General features: G+C 35.4%; 1 protein-coding gene across 1 annotated transcript in view; it reads right to left on the bottom strand.

Annotated features, from left to right (window-relative positions):
• The window catches only part of CDK17 (cyclin dependent kinase 17), a 102260-nt gene that overhangs the window by 17875 nt on the left and 58948 nt on the right, over nt 1-25437 (bottom strand). Inside the window, 8 exon segments of the mRNA XM_021092731.1 lie at nt 272-366; nt 1430-1544; nt 2762-2818; nt 9160-9194; nt 9197-9284; nt 11383-11516; nt 16271-16435; nt 22921-23068. Of these exon segments, the coding sequence (XP_020948390.1) occupies nt 272-366; nt 1430-1544; nt 2762-2818; nt 9160-9194; nt 9197-9284; nt 11383-11516; nt 16271-16435; nt 22921-23038 (807 nt within the window). The 5' untranslated portion in view covers nt 23039-23068.

The following is a 25437-nucleotide window of genomic DNA, read 5'->3' as shown; positions in this document are numbered from 1 at the left end:
GTACATTTGATTTACAATGTTGTATTAGTTTCTGGTGTACAACAAAGTAACTCAGTTATATATGTGTGTGTGTATATGTATATATGTATGTACACACATATATATATGCTTTTGCAAAAAGTAAGTTGTTTTTTGAGAAAAGATACTGAATTCACCACACATAATTTAATCAGATACTAATAACAATAATGTCCCTAGGGCTGTTAAAAAATCCAATTTGCTATGTTTTATTACAGTAAAATTAAATATTGAACTTTTATTAAATGCTTACCAGATACTCAAAGACCAGGGTCAAAGATTTATCTGTGTGAACAATGTCATGTAAGGTAACAATATTTGCATGTTTTAGATCCTTTAATAGTGAAACTGTAAAACAGAAAAAAAAAAAGTCAATTATTTAGTCTGTAATAGCCAGTGTTTAAAAAAACCTTAAGTCTAACATAAATGACTGAGTTTAAGAATCTCTTAAATTGAAAACATTAATCCACCAAAGGAATTTGTGGTAGAAATTCTAATAGAATCAATTTTTTTCTTTGCTCTTATGGTTCTGGGTTTGACATTTTTAATACTTAAAATTATCCCCAATGTTACATTAATATTCTCTATATCATCTTCTGTTTTTTCCTCAAATGTTAACTTATTAAGAATTCCAGGTTTAATTTAGGAGTTCCCGTCGTGGCGCAGTGGTTAACGAATCCGACTGGGAACAATGAGGTTGCGGGTTCGATCCCTGCCCTTGCTCAGTGGGTTAAGGATCTGGCATTGCCGTGAGCTGTGGTGTAGGTTGCAGATGCGGCTCGGATCCTGCGCTGCTGTGGCTCTGGCGTAGGCTGGTGGCTACAGATCCGATTAGACCCCTAGCCTGGGAATCTCCATATGCGGCGGGAGCGGCCCAAGAAATAGCAAAAAGACAAAAAAAAAAAAAAAAAAAAAAAAGAATTCCAGGTTTAATTTAGATACAAAGTCAGGGTACTTTTTCCCTCCATATTGCTTATCAGTTGCCTCCAACTATTTTCTGGATAATATGTCTTTTTAAAAAATGGTGTCATTATATATCTACATCCTGTATATACTAATTTATAGTTAGTATTTCCCTAACGTCAAATATTTCTCTGACAATGATCTTTAATGACTTCATTACAATATTTCATTATAAGCTGTACAATAATATGATTAATTCCTTTCTGTTAAATATTTCAGCTTTAGATACTGCTCCCCCTCCACCCACCCCCGGCCCTGGTTTTATTGTATTCTTTTTCCTCAATAAGATGCCAAAAGCTTATGATGGCATATATCTTCCAGTCATCTACTATTTCTATATCTGAGTTCCTCTTACTTACACAAAATGAACTCTTATCATGCTGCTTTGGTTTTAAAAGTTCTATATAAAGTTCATAACACATTCTTCTCACGAAAGTACAAACTATACCTTCTCTTATTGCTGTGCAGGGCGCACCTTCTTCATGTTCCAATCGGATCTCTTTCAATGCCACCAAATTCTCTGTCAATTTACTTCTTCCTTTATATACTGTTGCATATGTACCCTGTAAAATACATTTTTGAAAGACACATCAAAAACATCAGAAGAGTCTGTCTACACCATCTATACAATAAAGAGCCCTAACTAAATCTCTAATTTCTAAGCATATGTTACATTCCATCTTGCAAGGAAAACTCTACCATGATGACTTTCGGTTTTCCTATAGCCCAGAGGACTTTCAGTTCCACACACAGTTTCCCTACTCTTACCACCCTATAAAGGGGTCCCTCAAAAGTATGAAAACAGGAGTTCCCGTTGTGGCTTAGTGGATTAAGAACCCGACTAATATCCAAGAGGAGACGGTCTGGTCCCTGGCCTCACTTAGTGGGTTAAGGATGTGGCACTGACCTGTGGTGTAGGTCACAGACACAGCTCGGATCTGGTGTGGCTGTGGCTGTGGCGTAGTCTGGCAGCTACAGCTCTGATTCAACCCCTAGCCTGGGAACTGCCATGTGCCATGAGTGTGGCACTAAAAAGAAAGAAAAAAACTATGACAACATTGGGAGAATATTTAATTTATTTCTTATACTTTGTATCAAATTAACAACTGGATGGATAGCTTTAGAATCAAAGGTACTCTACTTGCACTGATAAGTGGAGATTGAGGATGTTAATTAAGCATAATAACTGAAAATTGAAAATATCAACTAAAGTTGTTAAAATTGACCAGATTTCAGACTTTTTAGCATCTCTGTATTCTTTAACAAGCAAATATATTCTGCACATTTCTTCCGTCATTGCCAGGAAAGCCCTCAAACTTCCTGAAGCCTTCACCATTACCTAAATTCTATGATTTTCCTCACTTTTTCTGACTCTGGGAGATAAACAATTTAAAATTAGTACTAGTAGCAAGTTCAAGAAAACCAAAGTCTTCTGAGCCTAGAATTTCCTTAACCTTAATGAGATAGGCCTTTATCCTTAAAGATACTATTTTGATTTTTCACAAGTTTGAACACATGTAATTTCCCACCTGATAGTACAGAGAACAGACTACCAGGAAACTAGCTAAACAAATAGAAGTCTATTTTGTTACCAAGAATGCACAGTATTTTGTGTTTCAATAGATGGTTATAAAATTTCATTTCTTCTCACACCGGGGATCATTTAAAGAATTAAAGGGATTTTCATTCTAACATTTTGTTGCCTTTTCAGAACAAGATATAATCATTTAGATGGCATGGAAAAATATTTCTTATGTTTTAAAAATAAATATTAACTTACCTCTCCAAGCTTTTCTAACTTGATGTAGGTTTCCATTTTTCCAAACCCAATTTCTGACTAAAAGCAAACAATTATAAATTTAGTATTCTTAAAATTTCAATTCATTTCTTCCTCAATTTCTGAAACTCTCCTGCTCCAAAGAGTGTCTTGGATTAGAAAAATCTGATTATAATTAAATTGTTGAACATCTGTCAAGTTTTAAAATAATTTTTTTTAATTGGAACATTCCAGTTTCAAGAACATCAAAGTTCACAATTAAAATTGTCAACCCATCTTTCATATAGATCAATTAACACTCTGTTATGAAAAAGTTTTCTTCTATTTTAAGACCCTGAAGTTTTAAGCTAGCACAGGCATTTTAAGATACTAAAGAATATTATAAAAGATAACCACATAGTTTTCTTTATAATAAAATTGCAAAATAAGTAATTTTCCTACATGCTTATTTTCATCAATCTTTGTGTTCACTAGGAAGCCCCACAAACAATAAGGAAGGCCTTCAAACAACAGGTCTTCCTATTAAGGAAGGCCTACTTATTTCGGTTTTCCCACCAAAATATAATAAAAAAGACAACTGCAAGTAACACTCTACTGTGAATCAGGAAACAGCTAACACAGAAGAACCAATATATATCAGCCCCATCCACTCCCTCAAAAAGGCTTCAAAAAAAGTGAATTCTCAAAACCGCTTGCTTTTAAACCTTGAGCTTATGTGCCTATTTTGTATGGAATCAATAAATGAGGCAGATGGAATATACCCAAATATGTAATGGAAATCCAGTATTTAAAAACTAAATACAAACAAAACAAAAACCTTAACACAGGAGATTTAGAGAAAGAAAAAAAATATATAGTGATAAAAATTTAGGGATTGAGAGAGCAGAAATAATGGTTAAGTTAAAGATAAGAATAAGAATTTTCTTCTTAGTCTTTTTTTTTAAAGAATGTTCTCAAATTGCTTTCTACTACCCCTTTGTAGATATGGAAAAGGCAGTAACAATCTAAACATTCATTTCTCAGTTAGAGTGAAACTAACTCCCTTAAAAAAATAGCTAGTGAAGAGTTCCTGTGGTGGCACAATGGAAACGAATTCGACCAGGATCGATGAGGACATGGGTCCGATCCCTGGCCTCGCTTAGAGGGTTAAGGATTTGGCGTTGCCCTGAGCTGTGGTGTAGGTCACACACGGCTCGGATTCCTCACTGCTGTGACTGTGATGTAGGCCCGCAGCTGTAGCTCTGATTTGACCCCTAGCTTGGGAACTTCCACATGCCATGAGTGCGACACTAAAAAGAAAAAACAAAAAAGCCAGTGAAAGGAAATAATGTTCTTTATATATAACCTCAGGTCTCAAATGTATATAAATACTGGATTGTTAAATACTATCTTTTAGTCAAATGCACAATTTTTTCTGGAGTTGTTGAGTAAAATAAAAATGATACGTGACAGTTTGATTTAATTATCACTCACCACTTTGACCAAAAGGATAAACTGCCCAAAGTTAAATGGTCAAAAGTAGCAGAAGATGGGAGTTCCCTTCATGGCTCAACGGTTAACAAATCTGACTAGGATCCATGGGACACAGCATTCAATCCCTGGCCTTGCTCAGTAGGTTAAAGATCCAGCGTTGTTGTAAGCTGTGATGTAGGTTGCAGACGCAGCTCGAATCTGGCATTGCTGTGGCTCTGGTGCAGGCCAGCAGCTGTAGCTCCGATTAGACCCCTAGCCTGGGAACCTCCATACACCACGGGTGCAGCCCTAAAAGGACAAAAAAAAAAAAAAAAAAAAAAAGCCATCATCTTTAACAAGGAGACACACATGGAAAAATATAGCTATAAGCTGGGAATTTTATCTTATCAGGAGTTGGGAAAATTTCTTATTCATTCTTTTATCTAAAGTGAATAAATACTAGCATACCCTTAAATACACTTTTGTCCAATGGTGGCTAAGGTAAAAATACCGAGGTTTGCTTTAGAGTATGCAAATGAACTACAAATTCAACACTGCAGTGATAAAAATGTAAATACTACTGTATCATATAAAATAAATAATGAATAACCTGTAAGAGATGTATCAGAAATCAACATTACAAAGAGTCACTTTTCAGAGAATGTAAAAATTTAGTGAGATCATTAAAATATGCTAAAAGTCTGCTTTCTAAAAACAAGTACTACAATTGTCTGCCAGAACCCAATTCAAGGGGTAAAATGTACCCACCTCATCACATTTTAATGATTCCCAACTTTTAGGATTAATAATTACATCCAAATATTACTTACTGAATCTTTGCATAGAATTTCTAGAAAGTTTTCCTTGCATTTTTATCTGCTGAACATGACGAGATTAACAATAGATATAATGACTAGCTTGTTGACAGGCTCTCCTACAGAAATTATTCAGAGGACAGAGGACAAAGCTCATTTATTCAACATTTACGGAGCATAATTCTAGGTACTGGGGATACAGTGAAGAAGACAGATGTGATTCCTGCCTTCATGAGTTCACAATCTAGACTACATTATTTTAGAATATTTTAAATGTTTCATAAAAATAGAAATAATAGCTAAATAACAGAATAAGCTTTGCATGTTAATAAAACATATAAATCTCCTTAAGTCTGCTTTCCAAATGAAGATCTTTTTTTTCCTGATACTTCACTGTTCGAAGAGAATACTAGGCTTTTTGGAAAACCAAGCAAACTCCTGTTCAAATAGCTCATACATAAGCACACGAAAATTAAACAAAGCAAAAACAAGGATAAACTATAATTTATAAAGCATTCCTATAATTTAGTATTGAGCACTGTGGGGTATTTCTTGATTATTTTGGCTCTGCCAATATAATCACCATATCAAAGTTATAAAGACGTATTAACATGCTGGCAATGCAGTTCTAGCTGAGCTTCAAAAAAAAATGAAATATGTGCAAAAGTTCTATAACTGCCATTCTAAAAGTGAATGTGTACATAAGAAAAACTGGATGCAAAGGGAGATTCTCCAAACACCCATTTCCCTCCTTGTGAGATTCACTGTTACTGACAGAAATGTGTTCTATCTTAGATGGGGGCGGGAGGGCAGAAAAGTGACAGAACTCTATTCTACTTGGTCATTTTATCTTAAAAAATGTGCTGTTACTATCATGCTACTACCTTAATTCTGCCGATAATATGCCAACAGATAAAGTTGTGGGTAGTAATGAACCTCACTTCCACACCCCATGATATATTTATTATTTTTGAGAGACACCAGGACTTAATACTCTATTTTCTCACCTGCTCTTAGAAATACAGACTGCATATGATCTATATTGGTAAAATCATGAATGCGGAATCTAAAACTTACTGTTTAGGAAGAAGCAGATTCTTAAAACGCATATAATCTATAATTTCAATAAAATGAGACAAATTTTCATATACAGACTTAGTTTACTAAAGCCACACTTAACACGCTTATAAAACTTCCCCAGGGAATTTCACCATTGTAAGTGTAACAATGCTCTAATAAATCTTGATTATCTGAATATGGGCTTTTCCACTAATGTTTAACTAAATATGTTAAGAGAATATTCCACTTATCAACTATAAATGAGTATTAAATACACTTCACCAATCTAATAACCAGTATCTTTAAAATGAGATAGGATGACTAAATGTAATGTGGTGTCCTGCATGGAACCCTGGGGAGGTGGGGGAGAGATTAGTGAAAGACTAGGGAAATTTGAATAAAGTATGGAGTTTAGTTAATTGCAATGTACCAATACTGGTTTCCTCAGTTGTGACAAATGTACTAAAACAATATAAAATGTTAATAACAGGGGTAACTGGGAATGTGGTATAAGGGAACTGTCTATATAACCTTTTAAATTTTTCTATAAATCTGTAACTAGTCTAAAATAAAAAGTCAATAGAAAGGATTTGGAGTTCCCAATGTGGCTCAGTGGTTAACAAATCCGACTAGGAACCAGGAGGTTGCGGGTTCAATCCCTGGCCTTGCTCAGTGGGTTAAGGATCTAGCGTTGCCATGAGCTGTGGTGTAGGTTGCAGATGCGGCTCAGATCCTGCATTGCTGTGGCTCTGGCGTAGGCTGGCAGCGGCAGCTCCGATTCGACCCCTAGCCTGGGAACCTCCATATGCAGCGGGAGCGCCCAAGAAATGGCAAAAAGACCAAAAAAAAAAAAAAAAAAAGAAAGGATTTGGCAAGAGAGGAAGACTGACTACAGATGAGTGTACTGTGGCAACAAATATGCTAAGCACCCTGAGGAGATGAGACAGGAAAAAGGACAATCCCTCAATATTAAAAAAAAAAAAAAAAAAAAAAAGAGTAAATGAATATAGCTCTAGGTAGATTTGCACATCTGTAATTCAGAAAATGAGAGGGTTTCTAATTAGTGGCTTCTCTCTTCTTTATCATGTAGTAGGAGAAGTCATCTGCTTTGAGTGAGGGGGAAAGAATATAAGAAAATAGGATGCCCAAGTGATACTGAGGATCCAGTTGAGGTTGATGATATATTCACAGAAGAACCAATCAGCCCTACTGTCTATCTTTCTCCACTAGATATGAATTCTGTGACTTGTTTCTTACTTACTACTTAATCAAAAGATTTAACGTTATTTTTGCTTCTCTAATTATTTGTATGTTGCTATTGAAATTAAGAAAACAAAACTTTCATCCTTTTAGAAAGACAAAATTTTGGAGTTCCCATCATGGCTCAGTGGAAATGAATCTGATTAGTAGCCAGGAGGACGCAGGTTCGTTCCCTAGCTTTGCTCAGTGGGTTAAGGATCCAGCGTTGCCGTGAGCTATGATGTAGGTCGCAGACATGGCTCGGGATCTGGCATTGCTGTGGCTGTGGCATAGGCCAACGGCTACAGCTCTGATTCAACCCCAGCCTGGGAATCTACATATGCTGAGGGTGCGGCCCTGAAAAAAAGACAAAAAAAGAAAAGACAAAATTTTGTATTTGGTCTTGAAAAAAAATTTTTCTTTTTTAGGTAGAGTATATATCCATAAAAACATAAGCTCTAACCAAATCTGAAAAATACTTTTCTTTCCCCATTTCCTTTCCACCCATTCCCTAATCCTTCCCCTTCACATAAAACGGAGGATATTTAAGAATAATTTTCTAAATTTTCATGGCTTTGGTAAGGTAGATAAATAATGAAAAGGATGAACTGATAGAAATTAAAACACAGCTGGTATGAGTAATCTTAAATACACACACAAATTCAGATAAAAAACAAGGGAGGTTAATAGGAACATTCAACATAATAAAAACTCCTGTCACTTCACATTCATTAGAGGGCACTGTTTTCCTTAATTTCATGTACAATGAAAAAGCTAGGTCTTAGAGGATAACTTTGGTGATTAAATCATCATACCTTTAGTCCCAATAGGAATATTTAATAACTCCAAAATTTATTCTAAGTACTAATCTTTAATACAAACTGATAACCAAAGAACATTTTCAACCAGGTAACTAAATGACAAAGTTATCTGAATAAAGATGTCTTAAGCAGTGATGCAAAAATTAGGATTGTAAGTTATACCAAAATCAAATGGTATTACAATTTTATCGTATATTGTGTATGTCAATGTATTCATATTATACACAGTACTACATAATTTTATTATTTAGAATATATAACTAAAATAGAAGTTGCTGGTGGATAAAAACATTCCATGATACAATAAGTAAAAAGAAGACGTAACAACTATGGCAACCCAGGACTCATCAATTATTCCTTCTTCAGACGCACAGTTCAAGTGGGTACCAGGTCCTGCCTATTTTATCTCAACACAGTACCTAGGATCCAGGTTCTCCTTTCCATTCCACATGACTGACACATCATCCCTAATTATGAATAAAGTCCTAATTTGTTTCCCCACCTCTAGTCTTTCTCTCCTTCTACTCTACTTCATTGTTTATACTTTTCCTGAAGCTATGGTTATGAAACAAGGATCTCGTCGGTCCTTGTTTAAATAAATATCTGAGGTCCTTCTTTTCACAGGGGATGAAGTCCGGACTCATTGGCCTAACATCTAAGGCTTTTAAGAGTCTAGATCCATCCTATCCTTTTCAAGGCCTTTTCTTTAACATCAGTCCCTATCTACCTTCATGTCAGTTATAATCTTCTCAAAATACTCACATTCATACCTCTGGGTTTTATGATATGAAGTTTCCTCTGCTTACAACACCCTTCTATTCAATGTCCACTGGACAAATTCCTACCCATCCAATATGCATCTTTAAACCATTAAGGAAAATGATAAAATCCATAAAGTAATGTAATCACTTTAGCTATCCAGTAATTAATTATAAAAATTAATATAAAATGTTTATACTCAGAAAATCAAACAAGGAGATCTGATGATGTAAGTACAGGAGACTTAAAAACTTACTAAGGAAGCTCTCCGAGACCTTCGGCTCATTGGTGATCAAATGGTGGACTGTTTATCTGCAACTTTTCAAGATACCCATCAGGTATTCTGATATCTGCAGGCAGTGATAACCGCTTATTTAAATCCTTTAAAAAAGTAGGGAAAAAAGACACTGGTGGTAACTGCAAACAGAAAAGTAAGGGCATTTGACTTTTGAATTCATGGCCTCTACTACCTTATTTCTTAGTGATAAGTTACTATAAGGTTTAATTGTGATTGCAAAATTACCTACATTGATTATATATAACATACTGAATGCAAATGTATGTACTGTGAGCAAAAGTATACAACTGTACAGAAATGGTATTCTGCAAGCCAGTTATTTCTGAGTCCTTTCACTGATAAATGCAACAGGGAATTTACACTGACATTATTATACCACAGAAGAGGAATAGGCAAAGGCTACCACAAAATGGGATTGGTTTAAAGAGCTAAGTGGATATTTTATGATTTGTATGCAACATAGTGAGAGAACCGAAATATTTTATTTTTGCTATGCCAATGGAGAGAAGTAAAAGACATTTCTATTTTTTACATCTCTCCCAGATGTAAAAAGAGCTCTTGCCTATATTATCACGCTAAGAAACATAAATCCTATAAAAATAAATCCCTACTATTTATAATAGTAACCAAACCAAAAAGCAAAATTGAGATGTAAAGGAAATGCATAAATGTTTATTGAGAGATATATGACAAGTATAAAAATATTCTCAAATGATAAGAGAAAACAATGAAAAGTTAGTAATTCTCCCATATTAGTTTTATATTTTACATAACCCTAAACAAATCACAGCTAATTCTTGGAAAAAATCAAAATGTTTAAAATTTATCTAGACAAATATATAGAAAGCAATATCCAAAAACTTTCTAAAATAAGTAAGAGTAGGAGTTCCCTGGTGGCCTAGTGGTTAAGGATTTCGCATTGTCACTGCTGTGGCCTGGGTTGGATCCTTTGCCTGGGAACGTCTTACATGTAAAATAAAATAAAATGAAATAAAATAATAAGGGTATATGTATGTATGGGGTGGTGGTAGTAAGAAAGAATCTTTCCAGATATTAAACAATAAAAATAAAAAATGGAGAGTGTGTCACCTTTGGGGGAAAAATAAACACAGCTCAATGGGACAATGAAAAGTACAGATATAGATCCTAATAGTAAATAAAACTTTTAAACAGAGTTGAAAATGCTATTTTACACCATTTAGAAACTGAGACTCTTTTCTGTAACTGATTCAGAAGCAATCTTTGATCAGTGAAAATGCAATCAACCAATAGGACAGATACCCTAATCATCATTAACTCAAAGCACTGAAAAAATAATATTCTGATTTCAAAATATGTTCAATTTGAGGGGAAAAAATTCTTTTAATTAATCTACAGCAGAAGAAATAATAACATTCACAATTAACTTCTGTACAATGTTACACATAACATTGACAAAGATAAGGAAATGAGCTCTTCATTCTTTTACACAATATAACTTATGTGTGCTACAAAGAATGAAGTATCCGGACATATCTCAAATATATAATTAAAATCATATTTTTTCTTTGTCTCTTTTTTTGCCATTTCTAGGGCCACTTCTGCAGCATATGGAGGTTCCCAGGCTAGGGGTCTAATCGGAGCTGTAGCCCCTGGCCTACGCCACAGACACAGCAACGAGGGATCCGAGCTGCATCTGCGACCTACACCACAGCTCATGGCAAAGCTGGATCCTTGACCCACTGAGTGAGACCAGGGATCTAACCCACAACCTCATGGTTTCTAGTCGGATTCGTTAACCACTGAGCCACGACGGGAACTCCAAAATCATATTTTCTAAAAAGGAAATTTTGGTAATATATCATCATGGATTTGTGGAATTTTTGAAAATCCACATTTCCCTTATAGAGACCCTACATAAATAGTGTTTTGCAGAATGTTAAATATAATTAATGTATACTTGCCTTGGGATAGTAGATAATTAGAAAAAACATATCCCCACACTAGTTTTTACTAATACAAAGAAACAACTTTCTTATACATGGCATTTGTTCTCATGAAAATTTTCAAATAAGCATTTATTCTGTTTGATATGTACATACACATATATATACATACATTTGTATGTATGTATATGTTTACACACACACATACACACACACACACACACACAAAGGCCTTTTTATATTTTTTAAATGGTACCTCCATTGAGATCCGTCTATGTATACGATTTCTAAGACAAACACCCGTAGGTGACTGGACTTCATCAGATGATGTCCCAGAAGCTTGGTCACTCTCACCATCTGATCCCATTTTTAGATTTTCATGAACAATATCTGTATCAGAAAATGAAACATTACTTATCTTAGAAGAGATGTATTAAACTCTACTGTATCACATAATTTATTATCACTATAGGTAAGATGTAGTCAGCCAACATGTAAAAATCACAGCATAAAGTCTTTTACATTCTGGGTACCACAGGTGTACGTTTAATCAAAATAGAACTCAAATGTCCCTAAAACAGTAGTAATAAATCCTTTTATGCTCTCAGATTACAGAAAGTTATATTAAGAGTTGAATAATAAAATTACAGACTGAAAATAACACCTTAGGATTATTTAGTCAGAGCTCTTATTTTCCGGATCTGGAAACAGAGACCTTGAAAGGTTAAATGACTTGCAAAGGTCACACTAGAGGCAGAGAGAAAACAGAAAACTGGCCTTTTATTTAGTTTAGTATTCTTTCCATTAAATAATGTGCAACTGAGTCTACAGCCAAATGAATTGGTTCTTTGGATATTCTTTTAAAAACTGTTGTACTGCTGCTAATGCAATTCCCCACCCCCTACTGTTAAAAAATAATAATTCAGAAAGATTCACTGAATATTTACTTTGTACTACAACTATAATACAAGTGCCACAAAATCTATCATGGGCAAGAACATATTTCATTTATAATACAAGGTGGGTGGGTTATGATATATTTTTAATAGGAATAAAAGTTAAATGGGAGAAAAGGGAGGGAGATTAATTCCATCTGGGAATATTAAAAACAAACTTCCAAACTTGTGTTACCTGCTCATCTATTTGCACTTGTCAATCATCTATTCAACTAGTAAGAGTAACCCACCAGAAACAAACAATTGCTAGATCTGGAGTTTCCGTTGTGGCTCAGTGGTAACGAACCTGACTAGGATCCATGAGAATATGGGTTTGATCCCCGGCCTCGCTCAGTGGGTTAAGGATCTGGCACTGTTGTGAGCTGTGGTGTAGGTCACAGATGTGGTTCGGATCTGGCGTTGCTGTGGCTATGATGCAGGCTGGCAGCTACAGTTCTGCTTTGAGCCCCAGCCTGTGAACTTCCATATACTCCAGGTATGGCCCTAAAACAACAACAACAACAACAACAACAAAAGCTAGATCTGAAACATATCTCTTGCCACTAGTCCTCGCCATACAATTATTCATTCCCCTAAAAGCTTAATGTTGTTTCATGCTATAGTGCTTTAACAAATTTTTTCCCTTATATGTAAGAGATGCTTTTCTCCACTTTATCAATTTGGTGAACTCATTCTTCAAACCTATGCTGATATGTCATCAGCACTCAGTCAAGTCTTTTCTAACCTCAGACACAGATGACTACTGCACTGAAGAGCACAACTACTACACTGAAGAGCATTTTGTCCTTCATATGGTTTTTATACCAAATTAAGAGATCCTCGGGGACAGAAACTGGCTTATTCACTTTTCTATTTCTAGAACCTAACAAAGTTTGTGGTACTTAGTAGGTAGCTCAACAAATATTCCATTGAATTAAATATTAACTAAAAATCAAAGAATGGAGTAGGTAACTGTAGATTTCTTTCAAATGAAATGTTATATGAAATATCAACATACAAAATAAATGAAAATAGCATTTCATAACTACAAATGTAAACTTTTAGTTAAGATTTGCTTATAAAAATATGAAAATTGTTCAAATGAACCAAAAACTTCAGGATCTCATCAATTCAGTCTTAGAATTCACACATTTCTGTATTTTGTCTTAGTAACACATTATTGAGAAAATTCTTATTTGCACCAATAAGCAGCTGCAAACAGTAATCAGTTTTAATAGAACAGTATATAAATTAAGAATATACTTCAATTACACAGATGTTTCAGTGGGTTAAGCGTCTGGCATTGCCATGAGCTATGGTGTAGGTTGCAGACACGGCTCGGATCTGGCGTTGCTGTGGCTGGCAGCTGTAACTCCGATTTGAGGCTGGGAACCTCCATGTGTCACAGGTGCGGCCCTAAAAAAAAAAAAAAGTCAGCTTGGCAGTGAAAATCAATATACTGGGAGACTGATTTCTAGCCTGATAGTATTTAATACATCTGAGATAAAGCATTCTTTTCTGTCACTCTTATTTAAAATAATTATTCCTTCCATTTCCAGCAAAATCTAAAAATTTGCCTTCCTCAAAATGTATAGCTTAGCTTGCATGAATGCATGGCTTAATATCCCAAGCAAGACAGAGAACTGAAAGCTCAAAGATGTTACACAAAAATTGACTCTATCACTTCTTTGGGAGAGGTTTCTCATCTTGCTAAGAAGATGCTTGGGTTTAGCTATAAAATGAGATAAAAGATGAAGCTTTGGGTGTCTCACCTGCAAATGAGTGCCTCCTACAGAAAGGCAGGAGACTCTCAAAAATGCTACATCTTCAGTAAAGGACAGAGTGAAAAAGAAATCTGGTGCAATGCACTGAAGATTACAAAGGAGCATATTAATCTCAAACTATGGATAAATACTTGAGTACCATGTGAGTCAATCAAGAAACTGCTCATGTCATTAATGAGCAAGCATAGTTCCAGTATAAATACCAGTTGGTATTTTCATTTCCATCAATAAGACAAAAATGAAACAATGAAGCCTTATGTCAAAACTTCCATTTACTTGCACTGGTATGAGCAACTTCTCTTCTTAATCAGGTAATAGTTTTTGAGTAACAGAAAAATATTTATTTCTCAAATGGCTCAATTTTTGTGTAATTCACCATGTAACAGCCACAGACAGATATAACACAATTTTAAATTTAATCTGCATTACTAGCATTTTCAACCTTAAAGTTTAGCTTAAGGGTCAGCATATGTGACCTGTTTTTGAACGGCCTTGAGCCATATATGGCCCACAAAACCAGAAAAATTTTTACCGTCTGATCCTTTACAGAAAAGAAAAAGTTTGCCAATCTCTGGTCTAGACAACCAACAAAACAATAAATTAAGCCCTGATTTGAAGTGTTTTCCAATTTCAGTGGGGTAAATACTCCCTTTGTGGCCAATTCAAGCTACCACCATGGCATCACTGAACAATCAGTTGAGAAATGTGCACACCATGACATAGTATTTTAACTGTACAGATACTACAGAGAAATAAAACCCCAAAGGATACACAACAGTAAAGTACAGCAAAATAATCAGGAAATAATGACATTTGAATGCTCATTACTTTTTTAATTTAGCTTAATTTTACATTCATACAATTTAAATTTTGATAATGGTTATGTTTAACAACCAGCTTGCAAAATTCCTGAAAATTCCTGAACCAGTATGAGCCACCTCTAGCACACCAATCTGTAGGGTTAAACCTACAAGGATAAGGGAGTTCCCATCGTGGCTCAGTGGTTAACGAATCCGACTAGGAACCATGAGGTTGCGGGTTTGATCCCTGGCCTCGCTCAGTGGGTTAAGGATCCCACCTTGCTGTGGCGTAGGCGGGCGTCTATGGCTTCGATTCAACCCCTAGCCTGGGAACCTCCATATGCCGCGGGAGTGGCCCAAGAAATGGCAAAAAAAGACAAAAAACAAAACAAAACAAAAAAAAACAAAAAACCCACAAGGATAAGAGTTACATATATTTCCCATAGACGTATACTTCTCCTGTAGATAAGTTCATACTTCCAAAATAACAAAACACATGAGGAAATAATCCACCATGGCTAGAGTGAGCAGATAAAGCAAAAAACAGAATAAAACACTCAGAAACTTCAGTAAACATAATTATATCATAAGACCACAAAATAATTATACTTAAAATTATTTTTAAAAAACCAAAACATGATATATAAGACACCATCAAAAAAGACAAGAGGAGTTCCCCTTGTGGTGCAGCAGAAATGAATCCGACTAGTATCTGTGAGGATGCAGGTTTGATCCCAGGCCTCGCTCTGGGGGTTGGGGATCCGGTATTGCTGTAAGCTGTGGTATAGGTCGCAGATGCAGCTCGGATACCACATTGTTGTGGCTGTAGCACAAGCGGCAGCTACAGCTCTGATTTGACCCCTTGCCTGCAAACTTCCATATGCCACGAGTGTAGCCCTAATGAGGGAAAAAAAAAAAAAAAAAAAAAGATGAAATAAACAGTAACTTGCAGATATATTTGCCTAGATATTTAACTTTTTTACTTTTTTGCCTTTTTAGGGCCACGAGCACAGCACATGGAGGTTCCCAGGCTAGGGGTCAAATCAGAGCTATAGGTGCTGGCCTATGCCACAGCCACAGCAATACCAGATCTGAGCCATATCTGAGACCTACACCACAGCTCACCGCAAGGCCAGATCCTTAACCCACTGAGTGAGGCCAGGATCAAACCTGCATCACCGATACTAGTCAGATTCATTTCCACTGAGCCATGACAGGAACTCCATGTTTTCCTAGATATTTAAAATGTCACAGTGACATAAGAATAACAGTTCAGGTAATAATCGTATGTACTAATAAGCACTGGACTATGAAATGGTGATAATGTGGAGTTACTAAACTACGACCCTAAATTAAGCACCATGTCAAATGGCTATTCATCTTGAAACCTTTCACCCACCTCTTAAGGGCTTTGTTTCCTTCCTGGTGGACAGGTTTTCAAATATTACTCCTCTATAGTATCAGCACTACTGCCTCTCTAGAACCTTCCATCTTACTGCTATCTCTTATTCTCGAGTTTTAACTTACAAGAAAAACTAGATAATAAAGGCTGGATGACTTCCATACAGCTAAAACCTAGCCATGAACATAACCTACAGTTAGAAAATTTTTAAAAAACAAATTACCTAATCTGCTTCCATTTCTGGGCATTGCCATGAAGGAACCAAGGCTTCCTCCAATAACGCTATGTGGTCTCCGCAACGGGGGCTTCTTGAAGGACCCCGTGTACTGGTGGAGGAAGGAATGCATACTGTGAGAGGTTGGAGGCCTGCCATTCTTCACGATAGGCTCTGTGGTTTCACAATATCCAAAAATCATTCCATTAACAGCCCAAGATCCAGGATCACATGAGAAGGATTGAGAAAGCAAAAGAGAAAACAAAACAAGAGGTTACAATAGAGAGCATTATATTCAACCTCATTTCCTTAGCTAAGTATATGAAGTACTAGGATTAAAATAATTCCTATGAAAAAATACTTAGAGAAAATACTTTAATATTTGAAATTGGTCTAGTAACTTAATTATCCATTTTTAATACAATCAAATCGGTTAGCAATCACCAAACTACTAATATGGCCCACAGACTTTTTGATCTATTTATTTTAATACATCAAGATTGTTTCCATAATTCACCTACATTTACTGACAGTCTCATATATGCTTTATGATTAGGCATATGCCACAGAAGAGAAAAGACATGGTCCTGGCCTGAAGGAACTTATATCCCTATTTGGCAGACACTTGAAAAAGTATGTCAATTTAGTAAATAAAACAGAATATGTACAGATCAATACAGAGGTTCTGAAATTTATCACCCCAAATTTGGGATTTTTTTTTTAATATAAAGGGTTTTTTAAATAAATCACAGACCTATAACCATGTGGAAACATTACAAAAATATAACACTTAAAAATCATTTAATTATAAATGGGGGAAATCCTGCTTTACGTTTACAGAGAATCTCATGACTCCTTTCTACTTCCAAAGAAGTCTGATAAAGGTTAAGGACATAAAGTCTTCTGTGACACACAATTCGTCTTTTGCATTAGAATTACATTTTTACTAATAGAGTCAAGTAATTTTAAAAGGAACTTGGGGAGTTCCTGTCGTGGCACAGCGGAAGTGAATCCAACTAGTATCCATGAGGATACAGGTTCGATCCCTGGCCTCACTCAGTGGGTTGTGAGCTGTGGTGTAAGTCCCAGATGTAGCTTGGAGCCCGTGATGCTGTGGCCATGGTGTAGGCCGGCAGCTGTAGCTCTGATTCCACCCCTAGCCTGGGAGCCTCCGTATGCCGCATGTGCAGCCATAAAAAGAAAAAAACAGTAATGGAAACTTTTAAAGCATTGTGCTAAATGAAATTAAGTCAGACACAAGAGGACAAATAAAAAGTAGGTGGTGGTTACCAGGGTCGAGGGGAAGGGATATTGGGGAGTTATTGTTTAATGAAGAGTTTCAGTTTGGGATGATGAAAAACTTCTAGATAATGGATAGTGGTGATGGCTGTACGACAATGTGAATGTACTTAAAGCCACTAATACTGTACATTTCAAAACGGTTAAAACTGTAAATTATAGGTAATAGATATTTTACCACAGGATTTTTTAAAAAATCTAATATATGAAAAACTGAAGCAGATCTTTCTTACGATAAAGTAATTACTTCAAAATGAGGATTTCCAATGATTTTTTAATATTATAACATGGTATTCATTAGATCCCACCAAAAATTTTGACATTTATTTGGATCTTCTGAATATGTGAACTACTATGATCAGGAAAACACAATTTCTTAGACAACACCTTGCAGCTTTACTCATCTCCTATTCCTAATCCTGCTCTTATAACACTATTATTAACCTGATTCTATTCCAGACCCTACACACACCCAATGAAGTCTATGCTTCAACCTCATTCTCTCATGCACCCTGTGTGGTCTGTAGGAGTCAGCACTCCTTACGAAGCTCTGTGTCATCCACTACTGTCAAAAATTAACTATTACTGCTACCACTTATCCAGTCAACAGAAGAAAGGAAGAAACTTGGAAGACACACAATACCCATAAAACTAGGCTTGCTGACTCTAAACAATATGACAACAATAAGGACAAGAAATTGAATATATGGAAAACCAGACCATTTCAATCTTCGCCTTTTGGGGTTACTTCAGACCCTAAATAATCATGAGAAGTAACATCCTATTAAATTTTTTAAAGTAAATACTTCCTGAGAGTATGAAAATGCAGTTCACTTTCTCAGTTGAAGAATTTTGGTTGTGTCAAAAAGTACTACTGTTACAGCTGTACTTAAAAGTCTAGGTATAATAAAATATTACTTCTGCCTTTCTATAAAAAATAACTATTCTCTTCCTCATATTTAAATTGTCATCTATCTGCCTCATCAAATTCAATAATTTCAATATACTTCTCATTACAGAGTAAAGCAAACTCAAAAAGAAGATCATGAAGTATCATAACTTTTTATATGTCCAAATTAAGACTTTTGTCAAGCAAATCAAGAATCTATGAGAAAAAAGTTATTTCTCAGATGAACTATTTTTACTGAAATGAAATTCACTAGAATAAAATTAGCCATCTTAAAGTATACAACTCATGTGATCTGGTAGATGTATAGCATTGTACAACCACCACCTCTATTTAGTTCCACAATATTTTCATCATTACCAAAGGAGACCTTGCATCTACCAAACAGTCACTCTCCATTCTCCACTCTCCTATGTCCCTGGCAACCACCTATCTGCTTTTTATCTCTATGGATTTACTTATTTCATTTATTTCACATAAATAGAATCAAAGAATATGTGACCTCTGGGATCTGGCTTCTTTCAATTTTGAAGACTCATACATGTTGTGGTATGTATTAGTACTTTATTCCATTTTATGGTTGAATAATATTCCATTCTAGTAATATATCACATTTTGTTTACACATTCATCTGTTGATGAATATTTGAGTTGTTTCTACCTTCTGGTAATTGTAAATAGTGCCGTTATAAACATTCGTGTACAAGATTTTGTTTGAATACTTATTTCAGTTATTTGGGTATATTTGGAAACTTCTGGGTTATACGGTAATTCTATTTTTAACTTCTGAGGAACTGAGATGAATTAATGTCTGATTTTTTTTTTAATCTTTTTTTTCCCCTTTCTTTTTTAGGGCCACACCCACAGCACATGGAAGTTCCCAGGCTAGGGTTGACTTGGAGCTGTAGCTGCTGGTCTACGCCACAGCTACAGCAACATGGGATCTGAACTGTGTCTGCAACTTAAACCGCAGTTCACATCAACGCCAGATCCTTAACCAACTGAGCAGGGCCGGGGATCAAACCAGCATCCTCATGGATACTAGTCAGGTTTGTAACCTGCAAAGCCATAATGGGAACTCTTGTTTGAACATTTTTTTTTAACTGAATATTCAACACATTCTCGGTCATTAAAATTTAAAAAAAAAAAAATCTGATGTGCTAAGGATTCTTTTTCCTTGAAAGCACTTTAGAAAAAAGTCATACTTCAGTTTTCAAATTTTTGTCCAAAAACTTCATTTTATAATTAGGAAAAGCTGTATTGGGTTAAGACCAGTATGTTTAAATCAACCAAGTTTGAAAACTTTCAACCTACTACATTTATTTATTTATTTGGCTGCACCCAAAGCATGTGGAAGTTCCCGGGCCAGGGATCGAACCTGAGCTGCAGACCTGCACCACTGCTGCACCAACGCCAGATTCTTAACCCACTGTACCACAAGGGACCTTCTCTTTCAATCTTTTTTTTTTTTTTTTTTTTTCTTTTTCAGCTGCACCCACAGCAGATGGAAGATCCCAGGCCAAGGATCAAATCTGAGCTGGGGTTGTGACCTACACCAGAGCTGAAGCAACACTGGATCCTTAACCTACTGTGCCAGGCTGGGGATGGAATCGGCACCTCCAGAGACAAGTCAGATCATTAACCCACTGTGCCACAGAAGGAACTCCTCAACCTACTTTTAACATACTAAATATAAGTTCAAGATTCTTTCCCCTGGGTTCAATCACAGATCAATTTGCAAATATACTAGCTTATCTAGAAAGGTACTCTAATGTGAATTATAATTATACATTTATAACTGAGTTAAAGCCTTCACAGTCTCAATTACCAAAATGACAGACATAGTTCAAATTCACTTGGGATAGAGGTAGAATATGTGTGAGTGAGAATGTATGGATATACTGATATAACCAAATGTATCACATGCATTATAATTTTTCCAAGATTTTTATAGTATTATCTCCATTTATGTGTACTTTCTCGTTCAATTTGCTCCAGAGTATGCAGGAGAGCCATCTGCCTATATATAATGCAAGAGTAAAGGAATTCAGCTCATACAATTGACTGAACAAGAGTCAGATCAAAAATTGGTTTAAAGCTAGTGTGTTTAGGAAAGTTACCTATATTCTTCTTCCTCCTCAAGCTGGCATTGACCCTATACGGCTGTTAGACAAAGATCACTTGCTTCATAAACTAGTTATATAGTATGTGCAAAGATTATTTAGAAAGTATAGTCTATATCTTCTCATTGACTAAACCATATTCAGACTTTGTGTGTTACCTATCTTAGGAGCTTTCTATGCACTAAAATAGACTCCATAAAGAAAGATTATGTTGGAACCAACTGATAGATGACCAAAAAAATACAGAATCTTTGTGAAAGCTGTTAGTGAAATCCAGGTACTATGTGTTATTCACAGGGAATTAGCAATAGCAGATTATAACCCAGAGATAGCCTATGCCAGCAGCAACCTCTGCAGTCCAAGAGAAATCAGTCTACTATAACTTTAAGTATTATTTCAAGTAATTTGGAGCACTTAAGAAGAAACTCCGTAGAGTTTCTATTTCTTCTTTACTACTTGTTAATGCTACTATTAGAATAAACATAAATTTAAACTATGTTTTACTTGAAAAAATATTTTCAACATTTCATGTTATAAATTAAACATGTTTTAAGACAGTTAATACTAAAATATTCCAGAAAATAGGTCATGAATGTAAAATATTAATTAGCTCTTCAAAAAGTATGTGCATTTTCTCCTTTTCTTCTTCTTCTTTTTTTTTTTTAAGAAGTTGGTCTTGTCAAATTCCCATCGAGAATGTGCTCTAGAAACCATCCAAGATGTATTCTGTGCTTACTTTACTACTGAGTATCACTGGCAAATAGCTGGCAAGATTTTCGGATCTTAAGAATGAACATATGGAGAATAATTAATACCAAGAATTCAAAAGGGATCTGAGAAAAAATTAAGGATTTTTCTCCTGGCAAGAGGAATAAAAGTAAGATATAAAATCATTTTCAAGATGTGATCCAAATGTAAAAATACTCCCCCCCAGCATATAAGTAAATTATATCAAAATTATTATTTTAAATTTTCTACTGAACTCATCTGTTTCCTCTTCCATATTTTAAGCCAGATAACCCTGAATAAAATAATGACCCTTGTAAGAAAAAAAAAGATAAATTACTTAGCTGGAGTCATACAACTAATAAATGTGTAAGTAAGTGTATAAGCACATCCCGAATTCCAATCCATGACTATTAATTTAAAGTCTAGAGGGCTTTCCATTATACTTTTTCCTCTCTCACAACAGACATTTACATTTCAACCAGAGAGGGTGGGAGTATTCCTGCTTTCACCCCCACTACAAATCTCTAACAGAAGAATTTCCATCAGAGGCAAGGAAGCCTTTCCAGAAAATATGCGCACCAAGACACAGAGACAACCATTCCTGTAAGCGCCTTCCTTCCTGCTTATTATGATGATGACATCCTGGGATTATTTCAGTTTTGGATACGTAGCCTAGTTCTACAGATTGCCTTAGGATTTTGCATTTTAATCCATTCAATTTAACAAGCTTTTTTTTTTTTTTTTTTTTTTTTTTACCAGCCACATCTGCAGCATATGGAAGTTCCCAGGCCAGGAATGGAATATGAGATGCAGCCGTGACCTTGCCACGCTGCAAACTATACACCACAGCTGCAGCAAACGCTGGATCCTTAACCCACTGTGCTGGGCCAGGGACTGAAGCCATGCTGCCACAGAGGCAATGCTGGATCCTTAACTCACTGTGCCACAATGGGAACTCCACAAGCTCTTTTTATTTTATATCAACATCCATGTACTATTACTTTACATTGTAAAAAGAACTATCAAACTTGTGTAGCATTACATGCCTATCTACTATAAGTGCTCTCAATACTAAGGATAGATTCTTCAGTCAATATAAAGTAAGAAAATAGTATGATTCACTCATGTAGCAAACCTTGTCATCTACATGGCTAGTCGATATGCACATACAATGTTTTAAAACTATGATGAAGCCTCAAACAGAAATTTCATAAACTTAGTATGTACTTTTAAGTTATATTCACTTTGGTTATAATACCAAAAATATTTAAATATTAATTTAAAAATGGTTACTTAGACAACTAGAATAATATACAAAGTATTCTCATTTAAAAAACAATGAAAAATGGAGAGGTAAATGGGATAGAGAATTCATCAGGATTAGAGACCAGGTACAGTAACATTTTTGGAGTAAGAATGGAACATTCCAGAAAGCAAGCAAAAGTTACTTAACTGGGGAATGAGACAGAGAAATAAAACTATTTTGTTTTTAGGAAGCTAAAAAAAAAATTAGGAACCAATCAGGAAACTAAATTTACATTGGTAAAGTAACTAAGGGGGAGGAAGCATCTCTCCTCCCCTTCCCCACCTCCAAATATTTACCATTATCCTTGCTGCTGTTTTCTTCAATAGTCATTTGCTCAGCCAATTCAGACAATGATTCATCAATAGTCTGGCTTCCTCGAAGGGTGAGGGATAGCCTTCTCTTAAATTTTTTCATCCTATCAAATTGGATGTGATTTAAAAAATCCTGAAAGAGAACAGAATGAACACAAAATTAAAGATCTGAATATCTCACAGCTCAAAAACAAAAACAAAACAACAAAAAAAAGTCATTCTTGGTTTACTGGGAATCTTTAAAATAAGAGTAAAAGGAGGAATTTTTTTTTGGTCTTTTTAGGGCCACACCCGAGGCATATGGAGGTTCCCAGGCTAGGGGTCTAATTGGAGCTGTAGCCGCCGGCCTACACCACAGCCACAGCAACACCAGATCCGAGCCGCATCTGTGACCTACACCACAGCTCGCATCAATGCAGGATCCTTAAACCACTGAGCGAGGCCAGGGATCAAACCCACATCCTCATGGATGCTAGTGGGCTTCGTTAACCGCTGAGCCACAAGAGGAACTCCAAAATGAGGAATTTTCACATCCAGCAAACATTACAAAATCCAACTCCTTCCTTAAAAAGATCCACTCACCCTGACTAATGCCATTTCTATACAGCATCATCAGAAAGGCAGGAATTCTACAAAACTAAAGATTGAGATTTTAAGCATCATAGCTCAACTTAGAAGGATCAGAAATTTTCCTATACTGAGCTTTGTGAAAACCAATATAGTAAAGATATGTTATTGTGATGTGTAGATTCTATTATTACAAATATCAATCATCATACTGGAACTAATGCTATCTTTACATATAACTGAGGGGATAAGACAGATGAAAGAGGTGAGGTAGGGACAGAATAAAAAATCATGTTTGACAATTTATAAACAACTCCAACAGAAATTTTCTTTTTTAAGCTCTTATTTAGCCAATATATAGGGGTTTTCAGTTTTTTCCTTCCTTGGTTAGCTGTCAGTAATCTCTTCCTATTTATAACAACACCAAGCTCCAGAAGAAAAAGTGAAAGTCAAAATAAGAAGTTTCAAATGTCTATTCAATACTAGATACTTTTCGTTGTTATCTCTTTCTTACTCTTCCTAATCCTAAAGAGCAGCCTATGCTATCCCACTTTCACAAATAAGCAAACAGGTTCAAAGAAGTTTCCTGACCAAAGGCAAACAACGATAAAACTGAAATTTAAAAAAACAAGATGACACTGACATTTCCTCCCAAAATTTTAACATCTCTGAAGTTATTTAGGATGTTACCAAAATTAATGGAATGTCAATTATAATGGACAGTTTTCTTTTTTCTAGTACACACACCAATGGTATAATTAATGGTGGAATCTTACATATTATCCAAGTATTAGCTGCCAAACCAATTCCGTGACAATTTACCCATAACTTCCTTTCTAATTCACTATCTTCATTGTGGTGAGCTAGTTTACCAGGTTATCAAACATATTATAACCATTAGTCCAAATAAGGGTAAGGCTCTTCTAACTCCCCTATGTTAGATGTTTTACCATCCAGCTCTGGGTATCTAGTTTGAAACTGTATTTTGATTATTTTCTCATTCTAGAGCTCTATTCTAAGTAGCTGAGTACGCTGACTTCTACATAAGGTATTTACTATGAATAATTTTTGTCTGTTCAAAGGCTGGGGGGAGGATATCAAGTACAAATTCATAAGTGATAATATTTTACCAACTCTGTTTTAGATACTTACTTAAAGATTAATGAATGCTGCTGAATAGTTTCAACTAATCTTTCTACTAAACATAGTTTCAACTAATCCTCTTTTCAGCTGTGTCTAAACTGTAGTCAAACCCATTTACTGGGTTCTTAATTTCAGTTAAACATATTTTTTAGCCCTAGAATTTCTATTTGATCCCTTTCTATATAGATGCAAGTTCTCCAGTGAAAATTTCCACCTCGCCATCTATTTTCATGATTAGGTTAGTGACAGTTTTTAAAGCTCCTGTCTGTAACTCCAGAATTACGTAACCTATGAATAACCTGAATAGCCTGTTTCTCTGTTCATTTTTCCATGTTGGTCCTATTGCATGCATAGTAATTTTTTTACTGACTGCATGAAAATATGTATGAAAAAGTATATAGACTCTGGATGATGTTTTTTTCTTCCAAAGAGGATTTATTTTTTCTTTAGCAGTCACAGTAAAAGCAGATCATGTCGGGCCAAACAGGAACAGAGCCAGCTTGAGACTGAGTTTCAGATACTGTAAAGATTGGCTACTTCTGGTTTGGTCCTGCTCCTATGGCATGGCCTTTCAAATGATTCCAACTGCAAACCTAGGACTAGAACAACAAAAAGTACTGAAAACTCCACTCAACTTTCTTAGTTCCTTTTTGCTCATCTCTCATATACCAGTCAACTTTTATACACTTACGCAAAAGAGCTTAAGAGTTGGAAAATAACTTCAAGAGGAAACACAGCACAGAATATGTCTATCTCTCTTTCTCCTGGATCTTTAATCCTCAAGTCTTGACT

Source organism: Sus scrofa, chromosome 5 (genome assembly GCF_000003025.6).
Source record: "Sus scrofa isolate TJ Tabasco breed Duroc chromosome 5, Sscrofa11.1, whole genome shotgun sequence".
NCBI lineage: Eukaryota > Metazoa > Chordata > Mammalia > Artiodactyla > Suidae > Sus > Sus scrofa.
Note: the sequence above shows the minus strand (reverse complement) of the source record. Positions and strands in the feature narration are given on the sequence as shown.